The sequence below is a fragment of the Cebidichthys violaceus genome, unplaced genomic scaffold (assembly GCF_023349555.1).
Source record: "Cebidichthys violaceus isolate CVI_PGR_0920_01 unplaced genomic scaffold, fCebVio1.0.p SCAF_22, whole genome shotgun sequence".
In the NCBI taxonomy this organism is placed as follows: domain Eukaryota; kingdom Metazoa; phylum Chordata; class Actinopteri; order Perciformes; family Stichaeidae; genus Cebidichthys; species Cebidichthys violaceus.
In genome coordinates, this window is record NW_027176395.1 from 5,906,410 (window position 1) to 5,929,265 (window position 22,856).

The 22,856-nt window shown below is 43.1% G+C and overlaps 1 protein-coding gene across 2 annotated transcripts in view; it reads left to right on the forward strand.

The window, feature by feature from the left end:
• The first annotated feature begins 708 nt into the window (after positions 1-708).
• Positions 709-22,856, forward strand: part of sobpa (sine oculis binding protein homolog (Drosophila) a) — a 41,072-nt gene continuing 18,924 nt past the window's right edge. Inside the window, exons 1-5 of one of the 2 annotated variants that reach the window (XM_068717988.1) lie at positions 709-1,074; positions 12,055-12,175; positions 13,387-13,596; positions 16,449-16,600; positions 18,252-18,275. In XM_068717988.1, coding sequence (XP_068574089.1) covers positions 979-1,074; positions 12,055-12,175; positions 13,387-13,596; positions 16,449-16,600; positions 18,252-18,275 — 603 coding nt within the window. In that variant the 5' untranslated portion in view covers positions 709-978. The remainder of the gene's footprint in view (positions 1,075-12,054; positions 12,176-13,386; positions 13,597-16,448; positions 16,601-18,251; positions 18,276-22,856) is intronic. The other variant, XM_068717989.1, reaches the window with a different exon arrangement.

Below are 22,856 nucleotides of genomic sequence, written 5' to 3' on the forward strand. Positions count from 1 at the left end.
TTGTGCTGCTGCCTGGCGAGAGATACAGAAGTATCTGCTGCGTACCACCAGATCACAGAGCAGCTTCTTTCCATAGGTGAGAATCCTGAACTCATCCTCCAACAAAAAATAAAACTTTTGTTTTTCTTATGTATAGCAAAATAGCATGGCACTATACAACTGCGTTTCTTTCTGCAACCCTGTTTTGTACAATGAAAATACATTAACATTAAGCCTCAAGATAAATAAAGCCGTGACTTTTAAATCCCTGCAACATCCACTGACCTACGTGTCTTTGAGCAAGGCACTATAGACCTGCACAGCGGCTTTGGACCCGAGAGCTTGGGTCCAAGAGGTTAAAGACTGAAGCAGTGAAGTCTGTAACTAGAAAGACCACAATTGCATAGTGACCAAGACCATGTAGGTTGTGAGACCCCCCTGAAGAACAATGTGGGACTGGGTGACCAGTGTGTGGGCACCTGTTTGCTGCTTGTAGACTGTCACCATGCGGGAGCGGCGCAGCGCTAAGTGGATGTGACCGCTCTGATTGCGCTCCGTGGGGAACGCGAGAAGAAATAGCCCACCTCTGATCATCAACGCGTCATATAATGTTTCAGCGCACGCCCCTCCTCCTGTCTCGTTTTGCTCCTTCCCCCCTCTCCCCCCCCACCCCACCCTCACTCAACCTCTCCTTTGACTCACAGAGGCGGCTTCGCCACTGGTGCACGGACCGCGGAGGATACGGGCAGAAGATGGCTGACTTAGCCGGGCACCGCAAGCCTTCGGCGGCATCACCAGCGTCACACGGGCCGCTGAAAAGCCGCAAGACATCCGCCGTCTGGCGACTGTAAACAGCAGCCGCTGCCTCACGCGCTCTCTCCTCCTCTCTCTCTCTCTCTCTCTCTCTCTCTCTCTCTCTCTCCCTCTCTTTCTCTCTCTTTCTCACCCCCTCTCACCCCTCCTCACCGCAAATATTGACAGAAGTATCTCAGAGAAAACATGGCAGAGATGGAAAAAGAGGGCAGACCTCCGGAAAATAAAAGAAGCCGAAAACCAGCTCACCCGGTGAAAAGGGAAATAAATGAAGAGATGAAGGTAAAAAAAAAAAAAAACGGGGGTCTGTTGCCCACTTGCATGTGATTACGCGTGGAAGCTGAGTGGTTGTGAGGAACATGCATGTCCGTGGAGGCACCACACCGGGCGTCCTCAGAGGACATAGACGACACACTCAAGTGCAATTGGCTGCATGATTGCAACTTTGATTTCTGTTGTGCGTGTGTGCGTTTTATTTATTTTAACCCAAGTACTATTGTCCACGCTGAGTGCCAGCCCGAGCAGCGCACCCTGCCAGCGTACCGCCTCACACAATGGATGCGGCACCCATTCGCTGCTCCCGTAGTAAGTTTTGAATCGGCGAGGGCTATAGCGCGCGTTCCCCTGTCGCTTCGTGTCATGATTTCGCCTTGTTTGCGCTGCCCTGCCTTTTCATGGTGTTGCCCGGAGTTAATGGAAAACCCAGTGCGTCAGTGAAGGCGTCAACAGTGCCTCTACTATTACTATTAATACTGTGAAACTACGGCACAACGGAGGGCAGCCGATGTGCATAATGAGTGCGAATCGATGGGGGGGGGGCACTCGCGTGTCTGCGATGCTTTTTGCGGGTCTGACTGCGTGGGTTTGTGTTTATGTGTGTGAGTGTGAGTGTGTGTGTGTGTGTGTGTGTGTGTGTGTGTGTGCTGCCCAGAGGCTTGTGATCCAGATGTGCGTCTGTGAGCTTTTACGCACTCGACAAGGAGCACATTGTCTCCTATGTTCGGCCTGCAGCGGATCTTCCACCCGACGTTCACCTCACACGTTGTTTCTATTCCTTATCTTTTTTTATGTTGCTCGATGCACGTTATGATATTTGAGCCCCGTGCTCCGCGCGGCTCCTTTGAGGAGAAAGAAAGTGTTCCTGGCATGTGTGTGTGTGTGTGTGTGTGTGTGTGTGTGTGTGTGTGTGTGTGAGAGAGAGAGAGAGAGAGAGAGAGAGAGAGAGAGAGAGAGAGAGAGAGAGAGGGAGAGAGAGAGAGAGAGAGCGAAAGAGGGGGGCAGGCTGTGTGTCCGCTTTGTCTCCATCTCTTCATTGTTTGTATACACATTTGGCTGGAGACACATATGCACCCAGGGCTCTGCTGTTATTGGCGGATATGCAGGTGATCACATCGGGGATGATTGTGGAAATATATATATATATATTATTATTTTTTTTATTTGTTTTAAGGCTGTCAGAGGAGAAGCGAGGGTGCTGGCTTTGAGCAAGTCTTGAACAAATAAAAAAAAAACTGCTGGAATTAAAGCTTTTTTTTCCCAGCCGCGTTCACGTGTCACCGCTTCTTCTCTCTTACTGTAAAAAAAAATCATGTTAATTCTATTGATGACAGTCTAGATGCTTTGTTAGTGACTGTCATATGGCAAGAAGGAACGCAATGTGATATTGCATGATAAAGCACGATAATGTATTGTAACACAGTACTGTCTTTTAGGTATTTTGTTAGGTATAAGTGTGTCACTTATTTGCAGCTGCATTCAGAGCTGTCCTTGCTCATTTATTAAAACTGCATCCAGAGAAAATGTTTTCTATTCCATTGTCAGAATAGCAGTTTGTTGAAGGGGAATTTCTTTTCTTAATAATATAAAAAAGAAAAAAGTAATGGTTAACATCCTCCTGTTGTCTGGAAGGGGGGGGGGGGCAGTCAGGCAGGTTCTCTCCATTGAGACATTTCCTTATTTCCTATCAGGGGAGCACTTGAGGTTGTCTCAGTGGAGCATTTAGAATGGATGAAATCTTTATGAGCATCATTTAGGCACACTGAAGTGCTGTCCGTCCAGGTTTTATTTGGTCATTTGTATCATTACAGCCGGGGAGAGCAAAAAATGAAATGTCCCCTCTTGTAATTTATCAGATTGGTCGAGTAATTACAGGATGTCAGTCACCGGTCAGACATGAGGTTTTATTCGAAGGTATAGCGGTTTTGCTGTTATTTAGAAGGTGATGGATGCCGTGACTCGGGGTCATCAGTCAGGGTTCAGTGAATCGACATATCTTACAGTACAATATGCGTTTTTTTTCTGCAGAGAGGACGTGTCACTTTAACATCTCATCCGATTAAAGCACATTCATCTGATTTGTCATTTCATTTGTGAGCGCAGTGATCTGTCAAATCATGGCTCTTGAGTTTTCAATATGAAGATGTACCAGACTCTACAAATATGTCAGCTTGTGAAATATATATATATATATATATATATATATATATATATATATATATATATATATATATATACAAAACACAGCAGAGACGGTGCTGTGTTGCTGGTGCGTAAAGGGGGAAAACACCACTCTCCCGTGGCAACTCCAGTATCTCCCGTCAATACCAGGGGAAGCTTTGCTGAATGGAGCAGCAGATGTGGTTAAGGTGTCAAAACACTTTCAAAGGCTAAACAAGTTCGATTGTAGCTCATTACGCAACCTTGAATTTCATCTCCTATTGCACGCGTGCACGCACACACACACACACACACACAGACACACACACATACACAAGCGGCTGTCTACAGATTTAATTTAGGAAAACACTGATCCACGGATAGAAAGGGAACTAGCTGCAGCCTCTTTTGCTCAATACCTTTACTGTTATTGTGACATTATAGGAGTTGATAAGTTGAATGATGTTAAACAAATGGCTGTATCTGATATGATATAACATTACTGGTTGGTTATGAGAACATTACACCTGGACACGGATCGGACTGTAAACCCGAACCCATAGCATTACGAGCTACAGACTTGCAGTTTAACATGGTTGCATGAAAATAGCCAGTAAAGCCAGTATGTGAAGTTTAACGTATTGATTTCCTGTGGAAAACTTCTTTGATTCAGGTTCAGAACAAAATGACCCAGTTTGTTCCCCTCTCTCATCTTCAATATTTCAGGCCCCCAAAAAAAACAACACACACACACACACACACACACATGCGACAGACACACAATGTGCCCTTGTGAGGAGATCATACTCTGCAAAACCAAACAGCCTGACAGTGTTTCCTTCATCTGGCTGCTTAATGTGTGTGTACCACGGTAAAATAAGCCCCGGTGAGTAATCAAGGACAAGGAGGAGTGGGCATTGGAGGGGATATGAGAGGCTGGAGAGAGTGGGGTAAGAAACAGTGGAGAAAGGAATGTATACAGCGCTGGGCTGGCTAAGCTGTAAAAACTGTAACCTGAGTGTCTCTCCGCTGGATCACATATCAAGGAAAGTAGAGGGAAGTGAAAGCAGAGGAGAGGGAGAGGCAGAGGAGGAGAGAGGGAGCAGGGGAGTGGAAAAGTGGGCAAGTGGAGGAGGCGGAGTAGGAGGTGAAGGGAAACTTGGCGCGTGGATTTGGGAATTCTATCACGGTGTACAGTGACCTGTTCTGGTTTCTACCCGCAGGGTATCCAATTCCCACCATCATCATTACCACAAGCCCTACTGGCCACGACCGGGTCTTACTGGAGGGAAACAAGGGGCACGAATATGGGGGTGGTTGACATGTTAAAAACATCATTCAACATATTGAGATACTATTCAACATCACCAGCTTTGAAGTTGCAACTAGAAGTGGTGTTTAAAATGCCAGTGGTGTTAAATCTATCATTTTGATAATTATGTAATAATTCAATAATAATAATGCATTGATTAGCAAGCAATTGGTCCTTGCTGGTATTATTATTATCTCCTCCGGGAGATTATGTATTCGGTCATGAGTGTGTATGCATCTCTGTGTCTGTCTGTCCACGGCAAGTCTTGCATACTGTTGGACCCATCAGCCTATTCATTTCTGTGCTCATTTCTGACTGTATGCTCAAGGACCTCTCGTGGTTATACTGTCATTGACTGCTGCCTCCTCACTTCTCTTAACCGGCAAAACCCCAGCATGTCCTCTCATTTTGGCGGGAGGAGAGCTAGTTAGCTGTAACAGCTGCTGGGCAGTATTGCTGTTTATTTTTTATTTTTTTGCAATTTTGGGTGATGTTTGTCATTTAAATTATTTAGATAATTTAATGGTCTGCTTCCGAAGTACGTGAGAGATAGACAGTGGGGAAAAAACAGCGGGTAGAGCCAGCATATTTCCCATCTAACTTTATGAATTACAGGTTTATTTTGACCAAGCCAGGGCTGGTGATTGTTGGAACAGTGGAAAGGCTAACCAAGATAGTTTGGGTGGGTTTTAATTTGTTTCAGTCAAGTTTTAATGAAGCACTTAGCAAAGGACAAAATGAACCGAGTGCTCTCATGTCGGTAGGAGGAGAGCTAGTTAGCTGTTAGCAGCCAGTGAGCTGCAGAGTCCTGCGGTGTGTTTGGCTAACAGAGCTAATAGATCAGCTAGCAGAGCTAACAGCGAACAGGGCTGATACAGCTAACAGAACTAACAGCGAACAGGGCTGATACAGCTAACAGAACTAACAGCGAACAGGGCTGATACAGCTAACAGAACTAACAGCGAACAGGGCTGATACAGCTAACAGAGCTAACAGAACTAAACACACAGACAGTTTCTGTTCGGAGGAAGCATTACACAGTCAACATTGAGTGTTAGCTGGAAAGGGTTTCTCCTCTTGGCAGCATAAATGTGCTAACTAATCGTGGCAGTCTGTCTATTAGATTTGTATATTTATTGTGTACAGTGAACATATTGATCTGATGATGTTTCTAAAGTAGAACGTTTATTGATGATTTAAACATTTAGAAATATATTCATTATTTGGGGACCATAAATACCTACAGCAAATATTTTGGAGATAACGCTGGCATGGACCAAAACTTTGGACAGAGGGAAATTTTGACTTGATGTTGGCAGTTAACAAAAGGTCAACAACATAATTAGGACAGATGGACAGACCAAATTAAGTCACTATCTCAGAGCCATGAACTTCAGCAAATGTAGCCTTTTTATTTTTGCTTTTCTAACTTGACACATAAAAATCTTTTCAAATGTTTTGGCAGCCTGAAACAGAAACCACACTTCCAGTTGAGCGACCTCTGTTCTGTTTCAAGGCTCTTGGAAGACTTCGTGACGAATAAAAGGTGATAAAGGGGCTATACATCCAGTGTAACATATAGACATCTGCAGCTGTCCCGTTTGCTTCCAACGCCTCTTCCTGCCCAGCTCACCCAGAGCCAGAGTCGGAGCCGCCACTTTGAGGAGCCGCCAGCCGGGATTAGATTCCACTCTTAATATCACTCCCACTTTCTCAAAGTAGTAGGGTGACACAGAGGACAGAACGGTAGGAAGGAACGGGAGACACAGAGAGATGCTGTGTTTTTTTTTTGTCTCCCGCGAGGTGGTTATTTTACAGCTACATCCGTTTCGCTTCGCAGTACACTCAGGTTGGGTTATGCTCCAACTCATTTGTTCAAAAGGATGATTTTCCTCTCAAGGTTTTTATCCTCGCAGTTGTGCTTAATCGCCGCAGTTGTGCCATGTGTTTGCACTCTGAGTCTGTCAGAGCACTGTTTCATATTCAGCTTCTCAGGTTTGATATCATACATTTTCTTTACCTAATTGATTAATTTAAGAATTGTGTAAGAAAGGAATGCAATGTGTGAAAGGCTATAAAACACCCTAATCGGGCCACTTGCATTCCCAGCCGTGAACTATTTGCTGTATCTGACATGCATGTCTGTGAAATTTTGGAGGAAACCTTGGTGAATACGGAGAAAAACATGCAACTGCCACACAGCATGGATCCCCAGTTTAAATCAAGAAATGTATTGGCCATTTCAAAATGCCATGAAGACACAGGGCGTCTCCATGGGTGGAAACACCTCTGTGTATATAACTGTCAGGACCTAACTTTAGCTCTGCTCAGGATGCGGTACTAAATCTGACTTCCAGGAACCTTCAGGCGGAGTGAGCACTGCTGTCACTCAGCATTGTTCAAGCAGAAGGGCTGTCACATGAGCAAACATGAGCTGTCCTCATTAACAGACATCTTTCAGTCTGCTTTAACCAGCATCTTTTTTCAATATCTATGACAAAAAAAAGAACTTAAAAAATTAGACTTTAAATAATTGCTGCAAATGCTATAATTGTTGCATGCTGAGTTCCAGATGTTCACACACACACACACACACACACACACACATGTTTGCGCGTAGTACTGAAGCGGTCCTGCAGCTAGCACGTTGTTTCTCGTCACAACACCTCTGCCTGCTGACCACCACCACACAGTGGTATTTCATAACAGGCAGATCAATAACTCCTGTCGTTCTTCATCAATAATCCCTCCCCAGCATTTAGCCCAAGTCCTGCGACTGAGTGTGGCAAGTTCACTTCTGCACGGAATAGCAGAAACTATACGCTCCGTATGAACAAAGCAAAACTGACCCGAGAGCGGTGCTGCGTCTCTGAGGTACAAATACAGCACATCATGAATTTCTCTATGAAATGCTTAGAAACGGAGAGTGAATGTTGCTGATGAAGCAGGAAGAAATCTGCCGCTGCCGCTCCTCTACAGTGACACAGTGTCTCAAATATGCAAAGAGATACTTCTGCCTCAGTCTAAACAAGTGTGTGTGTGTGTGTGTGTGTATGGAGGCTCATTCCCACTTGTATCTCCCTTACTATATTACCACTGTAAGCAATATCCAAACTGCGCTTTGTGTTTGTGCTCCGTTCATTGAATTTGTATCAAGCAGTTGAATCAGTGGACCAACCGGTTGTCTGCAGGCTGTGGACTCACACATGCTGCGTGTCCGACAGAGTAATTTTTTTTTTTTTGGAGCTGCATAAGGTATGTTAATGTGAATAAAATAAAACACCTAACCCATCTCCACTAAGACCTCATAGTTTCACTTTATTTGCCCAAATGAAATTCTGGTTGCAGACACGGTCACTTTTCCCACCCACAGGAACTCACGAATCATTACTCCAGCCCGGCCTCCAGCAGTGAGTGCACACTGTCTAGAGAAATCTGCAGTGGGGACTTTTCTCTCTCTCTCTCTCTCTCTCTCTCTCTCTCTCTCTCTCTCTCTCTCTCATCCTCAGGCCTTATTGATAGACATGAACTTGGCGTGAAAATCAACATATCCTATAGTTTTTTAAAACTTGCACTGCCAACACTTGAAGCTGCCAAGTGCACCTGTAAAGTTCACGTGGACATCTATGCGTGTGTCTTGTCCTCCAACTTTTTTCCTGTCAAATAAGACATCCATCTGTGATGGCAATTATCTTTTACATTATGGGTACGGGCAACAGTTAGGCCCCAATCTGAATAAGCTTTTTGCCCTTTTTTCCTCTCAGAACGTAGCAACAATTTGAAAGCTACAGATGCAGGTACTCTATATTTTGTGAAATTGTGATCAGCCCAGAGTATGAAGGCAAATCACTGTCAAAATCCGAGAGCGCAAATAAGGCACAAATCAAACAGCCGCGCGCGTATTTTACTTTGACGAACGCTTTTACATCACTCCGCGAGCGAAATTCACTCTTGCGCAAGCGAAACTTAAACCTGCTCTCGCGAGCCTTTTAGCTGCTTGCTCGCTCGCAGTTTTTCTTTTTGACAGTAAGTGGGCGGACCCAGTCTCCATTGTATCTCTACATCTATTGGTTACAATCCTCGTCTTTGGACTGGCCAGATATCACTCAGTCACAGACGCCAGGTCTGTTAGAGGTGGTTTTCAAGCCGCCACTAAACACTACTCCACTACATCGTAGAATGTTCTACATTTGTCTGACAGGTTTTGTAAACTTTTCAGACTGTAGAGGCTGATGAAATACAAACTATGTTGATAGCGTTTTGAAATACAATAATTAAAAATGTGTTTCTCTTGTAAATGGAGTCAAGTTGCTCAAATTGATTTAAATTCACTCATCATTCTATTACAGACAATGTGTGTTTGATAGTCAAACCTCTTGTGACAAACAGCTCAAAGAAGCTCTTTGATCTTAATTGATTAAAACATGATGTTATCATATTTAATCATATTGTTGTGTTTACAGAAGAGATATAATGTATATATATAATATGAGCAACAATTTGGACCCGCTCAAGGATCTGTAGCCAAGATTAGGGACCACTGTTTGTATATTAACTGTTTGCCCAACTTAAATCAATGGCAAGTAATTAGTGGATGAAAAAGTATTCAGATCCTTCACTGCAAGTAAACGTACTGATACTGATGAAACAATCCATTACGAGTAAATACCTGCATTCAAAACCTTAGTCAAGTATGTTATTATCAGCAAAATGTACTTTAAATGCAGAAAGTAAAAGTACCCTTGCAGTAAGATGTACATTATTACTGCACGGGCAGTAAGATGTACATTATTACATTTTCAGAGATTTTCAGATTGCACTACATTCTACACTCTAAATCTGAGTCTGTCACAGTGATATCCGGTCTATCCAAAGACGAGGATTGTAACCAATTAGTTGTAGATATACAATGGAGACTGGGTCCGCCCACTTACCGTCAAAAAGAAAAACTGCGAGGGAGCAGGTTAAAGTTTCGCGCGAAAGTCCTTCTCGCGAAACTTTACTCTGCTCGCTCGCGCGAGAGTGAAATTCGCTCGCGCGAGAGTGAATTTCGCTCAAAGAAGTAAAATACGCACGCATCTGTTTGATTTGTGCGCGCGCGTGAATCTCATTTGCGCTCTCGGATTTTGGCAGTGATTTTCCTTCATACAAGAGTCGGATGTGCTGGGTGGCACTGAACCACTCCGACACGATCGCTCCGGCTCTGACATGTCGACGCGAGCCGTTTATGATTGACATTTAGCTGCTTAATGCAGTAACTGATGTCGGCTGCTGCCTCGATGAGATAATGCACAAAGTGGGACTGGCTATAAAATAATGAACTCACTCGAGTCTTGTTAAGTTGATCTGGAGCAAGACCACCAATGGCAAGACAAGGCGGGTCATCTCCGTGGCAACGCACTGCACAGGGCATCGAGGTTGGCCCTTGCAAAGCCCATAATGCGATTCTACAAGCTATTGTCGCGCGCCAAATTTGACATGCGCGTCCGGTACCTAAGGCTAATTGAGAAAACATTTTAGCTGGATGTGTTTATCATTATAAGACGAATGTACAGAAATGTGTTCAGCACCAATGTGTAGGAAGCATAATTTATAGCGCCAAGGACCAGTGTTCCGTCTAAGCCGATAGCTTAGTGACCTGTGAGTAATGTTTTATAATTACAGCTGTAGTTTGTTTCCAGAAAGCACATTGCCATCTACATATCCGAGTCAAACGGTAGCTGAACCATTTACCACAGTTTAGGGTTCAGTGAATGGACGCTTCTGGGAATATTCCAGCTGAGAGGTGGATGGTGATAATGGGCTGTATGCATTAGCGGGGTTATGGTTTTTTAGTTTTGAGTGGTTATTGACTGTGTTGCTAGAGGCTGTTGTGGAGGAAATACTTTAACGTTTCACCTGCATAGATTAGGCGTGTTTATTTTTGCATACCTGCACTATATCTGCATAGCATCCTGCTCCGCTGTGTCGCTGGTGAATGTTGGGACTTTACAGCCCTACTCAAAGCATGTTGGATGGCTGTGGACTGTGAAGTGCTATTTACTGCTCCATGCTATTTTACTCTATATTAGTGTTTTTCACTGTGTTGTTATTGGTTGTTCACCGTGATGGGTTTGTGTTCTGAAATATACAGTTGTTATTAGTGATGTAGGGTATCTACTTACTTAGCTCCTCTTATATTTAACCAGTTAAAAGTTGAAAACCACTTCCAGGAATAGGTTTTTTGGAAACATGCTTATTGGCTTTCCTGTCTGAGACACAGATGAGCACATCAATACCACTCTGTACATATGAAGGATAACAATATAAAGTTAAAGCCAGCTTTAGCTTAGCTTAGCATAAAGACTGGAAAAAAGGGTAAACAGCACATACAGTAACCGTGTCAACAAAGGAGACATACCACTGCTAGTTTTCTTTTGTTTCACCTTCAGATGGAGCCAGGCCTACCGCTTTCCCTCGCTTCCAGTCTTTATGCTAAGCTAAGCTAATCGCCTGCTGGCCGTTCATATTTAGATACGGATATGGGAGCGATGCGTGGTATCAATTTTCTAACTCTCCGCCACCGCAACTCTCCAATATCATGCAATATTCCTTTAATAATCGGCATCACCGGTGGGTGATGGGTCAGTCTTTACAAACTTATGCTGCACAACTTTAAGGCTTAAGGGGAAACAGAATGGGAGAACTGTACTGCATGTTAAGGGGATTTAACATATTACACTTTAAGTTGGCTTCTTCTGTGGGTTAAGGCCCCCTGAGAATTAGGATAACTCTAACATAAAACAAACAAATTAAAATCAATCATTATAAATATAATATATATAATATAAATTCTCTTTTCCCACTAAGCAAGTATATAACAGCTAAACAACAGCCATGGCACAAAAATATGTATGGTCTTTGGCATGTTGTTGTTGGATTCCTTAGCTTCGGGGGCCCATGAATCAGTGGTCCCCATGGTCCACTTAACCCCTGTGCCATTTTTGTCAGCAGAGACAACATTTTCAGCCTATCAGAGAAGGCGTAAGAGAGAGGAGGGAGCTTCAAAAACCCACAAGTTATACCCTCATCTCTGCTTTCAATGTAGTGATAAGTTCTCTGTGCTGGTTTGTGCGCTGTGATGAGGTTATTATCAATCCATCAGGGAAAAAACCTACTTCGTGGTTTTTGAGATTTGAGTGGGATCACAATATCTCGACCTGATTAGTTGTGGTATGCGGTGCTGTGGGCCAATCAAAGGAGCAAGTCTTACAGTCAAGGTCTCAGGAGAAGCACAGCGAATGCAACGCTAGCAGACTGTTCCATTCGCTTTTACAACAGGTGACCTCAAATCTCATTTATCCTCATCCTGTTTTCCAAATTTCAAGATGTTTGCTTGGAATCACCTTTGATTTTGTACTATGTATTTACTCTATCACTTCTTATCAGAAGTAGCAGCTTGCGTTGCAAGCCTTACAACTTAAATTGTGTAGAAGTTTGTCTTGCGTCTCACCAGCCAACTGTCTGTATTGCAGAGTTTTGCAGAGAGCACCATGAACGAGCTGCTGGGCTGGTACGGCTATGACAAGGTGGAACTGAGAGACTCTGACAACCTGGAGATAGGGGAGACGCCACAGCACATCTCTGTCCTTAAAGGTATGGAACTGTCACATGTTTTATTTTTTTATTTTGTATTAAAAAGTATGTGCATTTTTTGCATTATTGGCCCAGCATTCAACACTCTCAATTGCTTCATTTTCCACAGTGAGATTGTGTGCTGCATTAAATGAATGGATTGTGAAACGTGTTGTACGTAGCATGACTATTATCTTTGTTATTATGTGAAAGGCCCATAAAACTTAAAGTTTTACAAGTTTACGTTATGATATTTGATAGGTTTCTGCACTTTTGTTTTGTTCCTCACTGGTTTGAAGTGGGGGGGGTCTCTGTTGGAAAATTGTGATGTCACATATTTCCACGCACCAATCAGATTTCAGCATCTGCTGAATGAAAATGTAATGACAGATGGACTGTTCGCTTGTGCTTCCACGTTCAAGCTTATGTGAAGCCACATCCATTCTGCTGAAGCAGATTGGCTGACTGAGTGTTAAAACTAACACCGAAACATTTTAACAAAGAATGTCTTCTAAACTTCAAAGGTAATAAATTCAAACTTAGAGCATTAATGTTGCTATTTGCTATTATAGTGGAGTAATGGCGTCTTGAGCCAGGTATGACGGTGGTGTCAGCTGATGACGGTATCTTCGTGGATGCGTAGCGCCCACCCTCCTGTTCCTACACGGGTTAACACTGTTAGCTCTGTCAGCACTAACTAACTAACCGTTGTTTGCACTGTTCACGCACCTAGCTGCTAGCCGGCGCCATGTTGAGAGCCGTGTGGAGGCAGTCCGTGAATCATAGATGCGCTGTGAACTTGGGAGCATGCAACAAGCTGCAAACACAATGTTGACACGCTTGTGTTCGTTTGTTTGCAAACAGTTGCCTACACATCCAGGAGACACAGAGCGACATTAGCATTCATTCACAGTCACGTTTGGGTCCACCTGACAAATCGTAGCCCGATAGCCACTCTCCTTGTAGCTTTGTTTTGGTCTCCACCAACTCCAGAGGGAAATGTCTGGCTCGTTAGCTAATAAAAGCTCCAAAGTCGGAAATGCTGCAGAGGTAGTGTAACGTTAGGTGTTTTTTGCTTCATCACTTGTGCCTCTAGTATGGTAGCTAGTGACACTTGGTGTCAGATTTTAGGCATACTAGGCTCTTACATTATGGCAGGATTTGCAGTGATTGCCACAGAATCTCATCAGTTGTTCAGTAACGCTTTGTTTCGCTCAATTCCCCCTGTCTAGAAAACTTGTTGCCAAAAATCCCAACTTCAACGGAGAGCAGCGAAGGCTCTCCGGATCGAGCCAACAGCTCCCAGTCTCTGCCAGCCTCCAGGAACGGAGTCACAGAGTCCTCCACCACAGCGTCCACCTCCATGCACAGCACCAAGGAGCATGGCAACCTGCCCATCATAGTCCCCATGATCCCCCCGCCATTGATCAAGCCCCCTGCAGGTAGGGAGCACTGACACCATTTTTTGGAAAGACACATACAGGAGATGAATTAAAAGTAGTTTAGACATATACAAATCCTTGTTTGTCAGGAAAACACTTAAACATGATGACTGCCAGCAAAAAACACTGACAAAATCTATACTAAAATGGCCGAACCAGTCCACCTCCAGAGTCGATACATACATATTCAAGTGTTTTATGCTTACCAATGTGTGTAATTTGAACTTGGCTACATTTTATCTTTCCAAAAAGAACAAGGTCATTTTCAGCCCATGCAAGATTGTTGATGTATTCGCCCCAAACTGCCAACCACAAAGCACACACACAAACAGTCATTTCTCCAGTCAAAACACCTAACTAGAAGAACTGGCAGTGATCCCGTTCACAGCTGTTCTCCAGACACATCGTATCAAAAGGACAAAACCTACTTGCTGATTCCTCCACACTTAAAGCAGGGAAACGAATGTTTATGCATCGTGAAAACTCTCTGTCTTTGGGATGGCCCCGCAAAAGCCTCTAAACCAGGCAGGGACAGGCGACTAATGAGCTAGCTATACCTGCTGTACACCTTGTTTTCCTCCACCTGCCCAAGTGTCAATATAACCCCATCAACTCTCTGAGGGAAATGTCCGCGTTCCTCGGCCAGACAGAGGGCTTCATTATCCCTTGCGTCTGCTGTGGCACAGGAGGTTGGTACGCCCCGGCGGAGAGAGCGAGGCCGCCTTGGCATCGCCCAAGAGGAGTCCCCGCTGGCCCTGCCTAGGCGGGGAAACAGATGGTGTGGTCCCACTTAAAGCCCAGCATCAACCCGCCACCCGGCCGCCACCCCCTTCAACTCTCCCCCCCCCCCCCCCCCACACACACACACACACACACACACACACACACACACGCACGCACGCACGCACGCACACACACACACACACACACACACATGCTGAATTATTCATGTGCCCCGCAGAATCCGACAAAGGACCTTTTGAGGTGCAGGTATGGCGGATGATGGTGGCATTTAGTATGGAGGCTGCATAATTACTAGCAGCTTCCCCCCTCCCTCATGCAGATGTGAGTGTTTTGAGACAGGCTTGTTACGAGATGTCTGGACGTGGGAAGGCGAAAAAAAACAACAACTCCAACTCAAGATGTCTCGTTGCCTGAAAATGTTGAGATATTGCGAGAGATGTTGTGATTTCACATTGGCCTTTGATCCTGTTCATTATGCCGCGGCACAGACGTTATTCCAAGCAATGTACAAACCCTGATCCACCCACCCAGTCAGCCCAGAATGAAACTATGTCTTTTCTTTTTTTCTTTTTTTTTTTAGCTGCAGTGGGCAGCAATCCAGATAGACACAAAAAGGAAGAGAGACTATAGGAATGAGATAGAGCAGCAGAGGAGAGGAAAGACATAAAATATGCATGTTGGGTCCACTGTGCTTTCTTTAGGGCCTCAGGGAGTTATTTCCTTAATTGTGAGTTAGTCTTTACTTAAAATCTGATGGCCCCGCAGATCCATTAAGCTCAACGAGAGGTGAAAAGCCTGGCCAGCGTGCGATAAGGAGGTGAGCGGGGGTGAAAGACTAATGGGCCTGCGTTCCGTCGGCCTCACACCCGCGCAGTCATAATGTGATAATTGGGAGATACTGGAGGGAATCTCGGAGGATCTCTCTCATTGCAACAGCGACAGCACTAAAAGCCCGCAGCTCATCACCAGCAGTCACAGTTTACCACAGAAGAGGCATTTCACTGTCACAGAGGGTGTGTTAAAATAATTTGTGGCCCACACTGACCACACAGAAGCCACCGCAGCCACGTCTAAATCGAAGGCACATACAAACAAACAACCCCAATCTACTGTTAGAACCGCTATTGGCAATATTATTATTTGTCATTTTGATTCCACTTGTATTTTTTTATTTAATTCTTTTATTTCACATTATTTCTTACATATATTATTTGAAACATACTTTTATATTGGGATTTAAAAAAAAAAGTTATTCCATGTAAACCTTTTTTTTTACATCTTTTTTATGATGTGAATATTATTTTGTCACGGTATTTGGTCTTTCTGGTTCTTTTTTCTTATGTTTTTCTTTTCTTTTTTGCCCTCTGATCATGAATCATCAGTTTAATAAATGTAACTGTGGTAGATGGATTGATGGGGTTTCCTTCTGATGAGGTCAGTTCAGATCAGAGTTGTGTAACTTGTCAGTCAGAGAAAAGTGGTCCAAATTGTCTTACAAATATTGAATACAAGTTATTTTTACTCATACTGTATGTATTTTGCAAAACAAACCTCACCCATCTGACATTTATGTAAAAACACAAACTATGAGAATTATTGAAACATTCTCTGTGACCCCGGTGTGGTAAATACACTCACACAGGATGCACATTAGCAGGGCGACCACACCCACCGCCTCAGCCTCCTTTGTGAACACCCGTCATCTCCAGCACCATCAAAGTACATCCTTGTGTGGACTTCAGGTTCTCTAATACACCCACAGAGCACAGCCACAAATAGGCATCTTCCCATCTCCCTGGCTCATCCGGTTCTGCTACATTTACCCATGGCAGGCCTTCATTACAAATCCTACAGTGGTTTTGTGGCTTGGATCTTGAGCAGATTTACCCGTCTCTGCTGCTGAGCTGAGTCAGTTGGAGTTAATGCCTTTTGGTCCTTGTGTTTAATACATTTAGTTGTTGCTTGTGTTTTGATACTTAGACATAAAACAGCCAGACCGTCTCTGCGAATGTCCTGGAAAAGTCCTGGGAAATGATCTTTACAAAAAGAAGCGGGAAACACTGAGCTCCATCCTAACTCACTTTCACCGCTGGCTGTTTCTTTTCCAGATGAAGATGCATCCAACATGCAGATCATGTGCGCCTGGTGCCAGAAGGTCGGCGTCAAACGCTATTCTCTGAGCATGGGCAGTGAGCAGAAGAGCTTCTGCAGCGAGAAGTGCTTCGCCGCCTGCCGCAGGGCCTATTTCAAGAGAAACAAGGTAAAATTCCTTCCTTCTCATCAACTGGACACTTTAATATAATATCTTTTTAGAGGCTTTACAGTTACAGTATGTCACACATCTCCTGGCAAGTACATGTGATCTTCATCACTGAGTCCCAGGGGGAGAATATAAGACTGACAAGCATGATATCATTGTATATATTGCAATATATACTTGTGTGGACATGTATTGTTACCATGTGGTTAATGTTGAGAATAGCATGAATTGGACATGATGCTATTGTCATAGTGTTCATCAACTGCAAAGGTTCTAACATTTAAAGGAATAGTTTGAGAGTTTGGGAAATACTCTTACTCACTTTACATTAGCTTAGCTTAGCATAAGGACTGGTAGTAGAGCTAAAGCTCATAATCAACACAATGTGTCTTGTTTGCCACAACACAGACAGTAATGAAAAACTGACAATTTGTAGTTTTGCAGGGTGTCACTTGATGTAACTTTTTGTTGATAAATAAGCGTATTTCCCATAACGGCGCACTATTTCTTTAACTTCCGGCAAATTAGTGTTAAGTTAGGTAGCTAAAAGTACTTGGCTGTGAAATTAAGCAGTTTGGCTAAGCTAACTCATGGTTATACTGAACATGACAACTTAACGCATGGTTTATAAATAGCATTGTGCCACCCTGACGAAAATTCTTTCTTCTCACTTTGCCATTTTAGTGTCAGAACTATTTCCCGTTTCTAGTCATACCGTCTTCATTCTCTGTAATCTCTTTGTGGAGGGGAAACAATTGTCCCACTGGCTTTTTGAGACATTACACTCATGTTAACAAAATGCCCACGGCACCAGGCTGAAAAAAACAAAGGCCCATCCTAATAATTTATTTTCAAATTTAGCTTACGCAGTAAACTCCTATCTTTAGCACTGTTAAGCAGACTCAACTGTAGCTTGAGAGGTCATCTCATCTGAAAATATTTAGCAGAAGAAACCTATCATAATGTTAACACACAACTGACAGCTACAGATGATGCAAACTTTAGCGAGCACTTACTGTATATTTACTAAGGGGAAAACAAGCTATGCAATCGGATGGTTAGCTAACGTGATTCTGCTAGCGTACTAGCTAAGATGCTAACATTTACACATAAAAAATATTGTCATTTTACCTTCATTGTTCATTCTTTTGATCATAAAAAGAGTACAAATTAAGTTCTTTTGGGATAAAGTTTAGGAGTTCAAGTCTGTCATTAGAGCAACAGCAGAAAACCTCTAATATGGCTGCCAGAAAATGTTACATCATCTGGTAAGCTCTTTATAGACACACATCACATTCTGCTTCCGACGGAGCTAAATTAAGTTTCCATGTTGACAGAACTTAATACTGTGAGTAGTGACTTTATCTGTTCTGCAATTATTGCGCTCAATCTGACATCAAAAGGTAATTTTAACTAAAACATTACATTTTCAGTCGTACAAAATGCATAACTAATCCATCCAGAATACACAGAGAGTAAATCATGGACTTTACTACAAAAACACATTCAAGGCAGTCAACTCCAAAATGTCTTGGTCATCGTGGTGTATAAAACGCAAGACAGCAAATATCAAAGTTTTCATTGTGTTCTCATCCCCCCCCCCCCCCCGATGACTGTAGTTAAACAATCTCCTTTCTCTCTTGTACCAAAGCTGGGATATATAAGGAATTACGCTGTGAGTATAACGTGTTTTACTCTCCTGCTTGTCTGTCCTAAAGTCAGTTATTCATCTAAACATAATCACTTTTCAAGCACTGCACTGGAGCAGGAACAAGTAGGGGTGCACTTAGAGTATTGTCTGTTCATTTCAGTTAGTGATATCCAGTTTCTTTTCTTTTCTGACACTTTTTTTCCCAAAGCATGAGAATCAAGCTGAGCCTTGCGTCTACTGTACTGTTGCTCATACTATGTGTTTTTCATTTTCTACCTTGACATTTTAGCTCATTTACGTTTGTAGAAAAAGTTTGTAGTTTTTTTATTTTTTATTTCATTGTACTAAATGTTGAAATGATGACAAATGATCTGTCTTGTCCTGGCGATGACAAGGAGAGTCTGATGTGTTGAAACCTCGTGGGAGAACAGTTTGTGACAGTTGCAGAGCTTCGTATCCGATTAAGATGCAGCGTTTGAACTGCTTTCATTTTGTTCTCTGAGCTTCAGAGGAGGTCAGAAAAAAAGGTAGATAACAGTATGCCATTTGACGTGCAACAAAGTTGACAAGGCGGCTTCATGTCAATCACAGATCAACCCGGGAGGCTGTTAACGTGACGTTGAATGTGAAGCTGATGAAGGAATGCAGAATGAATCCATGAGTCTACAGTTAAACTCATGTAAAGTTTACGTATAAAGTGACAGGCTGGATCATATTAGTCGTAGAGAAAATCGCTTTCCTTGTGGGCACGACACACAGCATGCCAGTCAACCAATGCGTTTGCTGAAGTTCCAACATAACATTTACTATAAAACTGAAAAATACCTTCATAACACACATTCATACACTTAAATAGTAGTATTGTTCAACTTAGCAATCAGTCCGGGTACTTTAATCACACTTTGTTCATTTCAGTAACTGTCCTTGATGCAATTATATTTGATTATGTGCTCCATGAATGTTAGCCACGGTGCAAAAAAACACTCTGTTCATTTTATTAAGTTTCACATGCAGTTAAAATAATTCCTGCCAAAATTCCTGTCGATACATCATAATTGAATGTGATACATTGGAATTATAACTGTAAACAAATCAGATCAGTAAGTACCCTCTAATTAAGGACTTATTTGTATGGAAGCCCATTTCTGCCAAAAAAGGAAACCCAACACCCACTTGTAATTATGTTTTTTTTCTCTTAATTTTGACATATTATCTCTTAAATACTAAGTCATGATTATGAGAAAAAAAATGAAATAAAGAATTTTCCTTTGAAGTGGCGGCACTGGGCTACAATTTTGAGGTGTACCATTATAAAACTGTTGATTTGGGGCAAATGTGCAGTATTTACCTACCACTTTGACATGAGCACTCTTTCTTCTCGCAGTGTTATTTTATTTCCTGTTTCTTGTTACACCTTCATCTGTTTTTGTGGCGGGGGTTAGTCTGTCCTGTTTTGTGACACATTAAACTACAGAAAAAGCAAAGGCCCAGCAAGATTCCATGATCCCCCAAATTAGATGATGCAGTTAACCCTTGTCTTCAGCGCTGCAGAAAAACTGTAGGGAGGCATTCTCCCTTCAATATAAAAACAAACCAATCTTAATGTTAATTCGAAGACAACTACCTACTTAAAACACATTATCTAAGACTTGCTAACTTGATACTAGGGTGTTCTAATATGCTAACATAATATATATATATATATATATATATATATATAAATATATATATATATATATATATATATTTATATATGCACTGTGGCACTAAAACACAAATTCATCCACACACTGGAGAGCACGAGCCATTCAAATATTATTCACATCAGAGGGAACAATATTAACCATATCATAAAAACGACACCATAGACAAATTAAAAGATGTAAAAACACAAAAGCAGTTCACTTACCAAAGCTGCTGTTCACTTCAAGACAAAGTCCATCCTCCTTTCTTTGATTACAAAGAGTTTAGGGTTAGGGTTCATCGGTGCGGTTCAGTTCCAGTAAGAGGTCCTCCTGCAAACGTGTTCATTGAGTTGTAGATCCACTCGGTTTGAAAAAGTTTTCAAAAGCACCGTAGCTTGTAAGTGTCCTGTCGTGCTATGGTGTCTTGTTGCTGCCTCGGTTAGCAAATCCAGCGTAGCTCCAAACACCAAGACGCTCAGCAGCAAATAAAACACATTCATAGCCATAAAATGTGCAACGCTTCTCCGACGCCGTTAACCAGGAATACCGTTCATACAAATCCTTTTCCTGGCTGGGTCAGGGCTGCTAGCTGTGGGGTTGTCTGACCCTTTCTTACGATGTCCAGCTTTTCTGAAAATGTCCTTCTCCAGAAAGGCGCTGCCAGTAAACTCCCAAATCCATTTCTTCTCCTCCTTCAGCCATTGAGTGTTAAAAAAAGCAAAGCTACACCAAGCAAAACCCTAAAAATGTCATGTTAATGTCATAACTTCTTACATATCTTTGAACTTGAACTCTTACTACTACTACTAAGTTCTGCTAGCTAGCTTTCAGCTTCACAACAGTAATGCTAGTTGGTTTCATGAGGTGTCGGACGTACTAAAAAAATCTCTCATACTGTTTTAGTGTACTTAATAGTATGTTAGTATGGAATTTCGAATGCAACGTAGGTTTTATTCAGTTCTGTTGAGATGGCCAAGTTAATTCACCTTCATTGCTCAGCAGAACAGAAATGTACAAATACAGTCAAGCAATCAATGCTTTTGCACCAATTTAGAGGACATCACACACCGCTTTATAAAACGAATATCATTCACATACAAAACATTCCTGTTCTGAGCCAGTCAGCCATGTTTCTTTTGTCCGTCGGCAGAAAATGCACACAGTTCAGACATCGCAAACACAGGAAGGGCCTGTTCTGCCACAGCGGCTCAGATTCTATATTTTGTCTGGCTCTCGCACATTGCGTGCAGGGCCATTTGTGTAAGCGATACCCACGTGTTTCTTTTCTCATGCACCCACAAGGTTGGCCACAACAACACGGCCTGAAGGCTTTCTTTTTCTTCCCCCCCCCCCAACTGCAAAATATCGTCATGGCTGAAAAAGAAGTATCTCATGTCTGCGTGTGCGTTGGATAAGGGGACGTGGGGGAGGAGGTGGTGGAGGGGTAGAGTGGGGGTGGAGGGGCTGTAGGGGGCTGTAGGGGGCTGTAGGGGGCGGGCAAACGGCTCTGGCATTATGTTGCATGAAATATCTTCAGCTGCCTCGTCCATGAAACCCAATCCCCTCCTAGGGTGACTATGGTTGCTACTTTCTCACATCCATACTCTCGCTCACTATATTTATATATATATTATGTAGCGTGCGTTTGTGTGTGGCGAAAGATGATTGATGGTTTAACTGCGGCTAATCACTTATGCGCCTGTTTACTGTATGCCTTAAGCCTCTGGATTAGTTTGTATGGAGGCCGCTGCTTTCTCGCCGCTCGCACCACTCAATTATTCTGTCTGTCACCTCGCTCCCTGCCTGCTCACTTTCACTTACTTTTTTAACTGTGGCTCCTCTTCTTGTTTCGCTGCAACATAGGGATGCGCGTGCGTTCTGCTTGTTTTTGCGCGGTGCGAAACCACGAAAGCCAGTTTGAGTGGCGGTGAGAAACAAACCGAAGGGAGTCAACAGCAGACAGCAGCTACGACGTTGGACGGTTTTCTGGGATTAAAGGCATTAAGTTAAACGTAGGGTGGAGCTTTGCTTTTCAGCCGCAGGTAGAAGCTGCTCAACTGTCACTGCTTCTCCCGCCATCTCACACCCAAACACGCTCACACCGATAAACACGCTCACTCATTGGACGCAGCGCCAAGATTAAGTTACGGCAATTAGCGGTGATGAATTACCCTCTGCGAGTGTAAAGCACGGCGGCGAAAAGGTGTCGGTTAGAGGGGATGCTTTCCCATCAAGCATCATTTAGGGTTGGATTTTTACAAAATTGCTGCATGCAGGAGTCTGTTGCCGTGACATTGATTTGTGATGAAATGTTGCCCGTTGCTGTTGCAATAGCTCTAAGGATCTGCTTTTCTCTGCAGTTTGGTTTGTGTTCAGAAGTTGTTTTTTTTGGGGGGGGGCGAGGGTTGAATTCCCTCGAGAAAATAATGCTTACTGGTTGACTGTAGACCAATATGTTGTTGAAAAGCAGCTAGAGGGGGGACTCGTTAAACATTCTGAACAGTGGCTTATTGTGTGTCATCGCATTTTTATCACATTTCGTCGTGCAAAATTAGAAACAACCCAAAATACGGAAGGATCACATTGTCGTTTTTATTTAAAGCGTATGACTATCTTTATATATCTTTATCCTTCATGCAAATAAACATATGAACCATGTCCTCCGTTTCACCAATATTCAAACGAGCACTAAAGAAGGTAGTGGAGGAGACTCCAGCTTGTGTTTTACAGGTCGTTTCTGCCGCAGCGCAGGGCTTTTTGTTCACACCATGAAATTCCTCCCCGGGGACCCTCAGACCTCCATCAGTGTCTTTCCCCGGGAGCTCCCCCCAGGCGTGAGGGGGCAGAGTGCCGCTTCATGTCAGCCCAGAAATGTCACATCACCTCAAACGCATTCACACACACAAACACACACACACAC